General features: G+C 43.9%; 1 protein-coding gene across 1 annotated transcript in view; it reads right to left on the minus strand.

Annotated features, from left to right (window-relative positions):
* T265_00912 (hypothetical protein) overlaps positions 1-5,158 on the minus strand; it is a gene marked incomplete at both ends in the record, with an annotated part of 35,460 nt that overhangs the window by 3,335 nt on the left and 26,967 nt on the right. Inside the window, 2 exons of the mRNA XM_009164807.1 lie at positions 797-979; positions 4,353-4,519. Coding sequence (XP_009163071.1) covers positions 797-979; positions 4,353-4,519 — 350 coding nt within the window. The remainder of the gene's footprint in view (positions 1-796; positions 980-4,352; positions 4,520-5,158) is intronic.

Below are 5,158 nucleotides of genomic sequence, written 5' to 3' on the forward strand. Positions count from 1 at the left end.
TTCGCGCTCTACCACTGATATTAATAAAAATACCGATGAGAACGTGAGAAAATAACGCTGTGTGCCGCATCGGTCGCACGAGATTCGGTAAGGGGGTAGACAATGACAGGAACACATTTACTCGGACGGAAGGATGAACGCAGCCATCGATGGTATGACCCGCTATCCTCTTACGCGAAGTTTAAGAATGACACAAATTCACCTGACAGAACTCGAATAGCTTCAAAAAAGTCAAACGGTACAAACTGTCGGGATTAACAGATCAGTTAACGGGATCAACCTGAAACCAACGGGGTAAAACTCATCGGACAAGCTCCGAAAGGCTAAGCTCGACAGTCTCTCGAGCATCAACGAACCACAGGACTGGCCAAGTGGTAGTTGTTTTCACCCCACGTGAATGGACAGTTTAGAGGCAGAGTCATGCAAGAGCAGAATGTTGCTGAGTGTACTTGATCGAACAAACACTTGACAAGATGAATTTTTCTAGTACGACTTTGGTCGCATAACTTAGACACCCAATTTAGATAAATAAACCAACCTTCAAGTTAGTGCACAAGGTTGTGCCGTAAGTACGACACAGAACACTTCGTCTACCATTCTCGTAATGTTTGACCAGATCAGTCCTCATACATCCCATTATTCATAGCCTACTCAATTCATATGAGTATAAGACTATCCTCTCCGGGATTTCTTCGCCGCAGATGCCACATACATGGTCTTTCCCAGGAACATGGTCTAGGAAATTAAAAAGTAGCATGTAGGGTCATAAAGCCAGGAAATAAGTTAACACACATACCTGGTATACCCGAACTGGCTTCTGAAGCAAACGTATCTCTTGGTAATGCGGTGAGTAATGGTCATCACGGTTCAGATCAGCCAGTCTTCTTCCATTCCTTAAATGATAGGTAGCCACCTTCCAACCTGTACCGTGTGTATGGAGTTGGGAAGCGAATACTGTGATCCCTTGAGCTGGAAGGGCCTGAAATTGGGAACGGTGCAAACTGGTGGAACAGGATACTTACGTGGTTCACGACTGACAGTTGTCCAGCACAGAGACTGCTCCCAATATTTTTCTGATTTGCAAAGAATTGATGCAATTTTTGGAGCTATTATGAGCACTTTCAGGAGACATTTGTTCCACTGAATAGTTCACTCAAGTTTTGCGCCAATCCTGGGAATCGAGCACATGTCGGACTTTACTATTACGGCTAATTACCTCACTAACTGGTCTGATGAATTTCCGTTATGCGTGCATTGCCCAAGCCTCTATGAGTCAAAGGACGATCATTATAAGAGACCATTGTGTATCTGCCTCACACACACATACACACACACACACACCGAAACTCCAATACAGATACACGCGGTGTGGATAACATTGAGGTGCCAACTTAAATGCAGGATTCCGGATCTTGATGGAGTCCATTAGCTCCTTGGGGCGTTGAAAGGTATGTCAGTGCGATGAGAGCACTTACGTTATCGATCAGGAATGAAAGACCTGTACAGGCAGCCTAATTAAACCAAGTAGGTTAGTTCATAATCTTACAAGGTTTGTGCTAGGAGGAATCGCGCATAAGCGTTGATGTGCACTATCTCCACAGATTGTACCCGTTAACTTTGTGTATTGTTTCACACAGATCAGCTCGCGCACTTCCTGGGTTGGTTGGTCTATCGATCATACACGCGATGCGTGAACGTGTGGTTCATGATTGGACAATTCTGTCCCTTCTCGTGATTGGTTGATTTTCTCGATACAACACCAGCAATGGGATGGTAAAAGTCCAATCCTAGCTCGCATGTTCTACCTGCACGGCTTTGTTTCTTCCGTGAAAAAGCGTACTTTAAACCATTTTATGAGGATGGAAATTCATTCAGCCATCCTCACAGTTTCCTCAGACGTCTTATATGTTCTCTGTCAATTCTGTCGTCGATTCACGAAAGTTCTGCTGTGAGCACACAAATCAGATTATGACGCGGAAAAAAGCACTCTGACCTTTCGAGGAGGTGACTTGTCTTCGGATTGTGGGATGTGATGTCAACTGACCTGGTTGTGAAAAATTCTACAACATTCTAAGAGCTTCTAAAAATTGCCATGAGCCAAGGAACGGTATCCTACTTAGACTTTAACGGTTAAATAATATTATGACCTGATAATGCTAGATGAAAGGAGTGATGACCGAAACATGTACTACTGGACACTCGCGCTTTCTTGTCTTGCACAGCCTGATTCCTTTTGACCGTGGTTGGAATTCCTACAGGACGTGGCACGTGACCGATTTAGGTGGCGAGCGTGCTGCCACTTCTCATTTGTATTGTCTAGCTAGTTAGGCGTCCTTCTTAACCCTGATGCATTTCTGTCGATAAGGATTCTGGCGTCACTTACATTTAGGGCGTACTTCATAAATTTAACTGGTGCTCAGTTGTTCCCTGATAACAAACTTTTAATGAATACTGATGTTTGAAGTTATGGTCTGAAACCCAATCTGAAGGAAAAGTTCAGAACTGAGCGTTATCCCATTCAGTGTCAGAACCAGCTCATACCTGAATATCAGTGATAAAATCCCGTACGAGAATTCGATTTTTTCCCAGTCAGTCAAAATTTTGGGCCTCTTAAATGTGTCTGAGGTGGCATCCGTCCTTTGGAGACTGAGGTGTCGACTAAATTTAGCCTTTTCTATTCAGGAGGAAAATCTATACTGGGGAAACAAATTTGTAGACTCTGTGGACGGACGAGCCAAGCGTCTCCAGAAAACGAAAATCTGGTTGAAATCTGAAGTAGAAAATAGCCGTGAACTTTCCTGTGGAGTGGGTTTTCTTCTAACATCTCTGTTTGGCTGGAAGGTGCATGAGTTATGATAGCCATCACTGAACAAAGTTCACAAGACCATTTTTGCAATTTTTTGTTTGTTTGCGGGACGAAACGTATTATTTGCTGCAAGATGTAAAACGCACCACCTAGACATGTGTAGGCTTACCCCCGAATTCTGTGATCCTTTTAATTGAACCGTTCACAGTTTATAACTAATTGTGGTGACATTTGTAACCATGCGTGTTGTCCTAACAGCCTAGAGGACTAATATTTTTTTACTGACAATAGATCAGTCAATCGTACATCACGTTGATGTTCGCCCCACGTTTTCTGGATTAATTTATTCGATTTTCAGTGACAGACTAGTGTTGTCTTTCGCCAGACCATATGTTATCCGTTTCGAATCGGACGCAGCAGAAGCGGTTACCAGATATTCAGGTTGCGACGCCCACGCGCATTCCGATTGTTCACTGATGCCGTGCTACGTATGATTTGTGAATCTGTTCATCCATCCTTCGACCACTTTGCTTGCTTGTAACGAAACGCAATAATGAACTTAACAATTTCAAGGTGTAATTTGGAAACTAGTGCGTTTTGAGTGCCTTATTGGTGGTGAGTATGTACCGATGGAACATTCAAAACGGCAAGCTTGTCACCGTGGTCATACTGATCATCATCCTCACCACCACCATCATCATCATCATCATCCTCAACATCATCATCATCATCGTCATCGTCACCATCATCATCAGAGACAGCAACACCGATGTGGACACTGATACCTTACCGCCGTTGACAGTGACAAAGTTCATTTAATTGTACGTCAAGCCTTACCGTGGAAAGAATAGAAACCAGTGGGTGAGGAAGGGGGAGGGCCTGGTGCTGGCCTTCCTCCATCACCCTGGAGTGCATACATCCTCAGGTACTCAGTCGAACAATTCGGATGACGCTACTGGCATCGATTAGCAACTATTTGTTACAATTTCTGCAGTCAAGCGTGGGGACCTTGTTCTGGGTGAAAAACCGCACCAACAGTTCCTAGCAGACGTGTCACTGTTTTACAATATCATGGAGCCAACTTTCTGGATGTTCGTAGGCCAAATAATGAACCAAAGCAAAGACAAAGTGGTCCAATCTTCAGGAGAAACTATTGTTTATTGTCGCTTTTAGGCTCCACATAGTGTGCAATTTCCCACAGAACCACTTCGCAGCTGAAGCAATCAGAAACGTGTCACAAAGCCAACTTCGTACCCAAGTTCAAGCCACGAAACGATATTTGTCGGTCATGTTTGCGGTAGCTCTTCGGTTACCGCCGCGACTGAATAAAATACCAAGAGTTCGTTTGCAGTGTACCACTTTGGGATCTCTCGTGTGTCAGTTTCACGAAGATTAACAGAATAAGCGTGTAAAAGTTTTCATCAAACTAACTCCTGATTAAGCTTCCTGCATTCAACCTATATGGTGCAAGCAAAATATAGACACGACCTATTCGAAGAGGATACAAAGTCACAGTCTTATTGGTAAGTGCGCGACAGTAACTCACCAAATCCGTACACCGATTGTCACAGTATCCACTGAGTGAGAACTTTTTCTGTCCAGGAGGGATTGAATTTCTCGGAGAATAGACCAAACCAAGTTCGATCACACCAACATCAAACGTATGCAGCTGACTGGTCAGGAAGAAACGAAATCCGCTGTTATCGACGATTCCTGTAAGGGATTAATTAGTATGGATGCTGGTTCAGTAAGTACATCTTTTTGTCTTTCAGTGGTTCATCGTATCATGCGATGAACGGGACTAGTGGAAGACACATACAAGTGGTGTGGTTTTATGACAGTCGGCTTGTTACCTACCTGGAATGAACACATTTCAAAGAACCTGCGGTTAATGACCCGATGATTACAGATTGATGAAGAAAATTAGACTGAAGGAACTTGATCAGTCTGTTAGTAGTCTGTTGGTAGTCTTCACAACCCAGAAAAAAACCTGTCAAATTTAGCAGACCTCTGGAATGAAGAATCGCAAGCACTGGGAAATTTATCTTGAATGCTCATGACAAAGTTATATTGCCACGCCGGCTAGTTTCTGTTGAAGGGAATTGAAGTATGCGGATAGTTATCCACAACCGATACACACAACATTTTCTGAATGGATCTTGTAGCGACCCAGTCACCCATATACTTGACTGTTCAACACACAGTCGCTCACTGGATCGCGAGGCTTGTCTATTTTCGCATACGCACGAACACGTCGCATTAAGCTGGCTCATCGGACATCGATTGTCTGCACCGCCTAGTCAGCGTAGCAACCACTCATGTGCCGACGCGCCCACATACACGCACTGGGAC

The sequence above is a fragment of the Opisthorchis viverrini genome (genome assembly GCF_000715545.1).
Source record: "Opisthorchis viverrini unplaced genomic scaffold opera_v5_9, whole genome shotgun sequence".
Lineage (NCBI taxonomy): Eukaryota > Metazoa > Platyhelminthes > Trematoda > Opisthorchiida > Opisthorchiidae > Opisthorchis > Opisthorchis viverrini.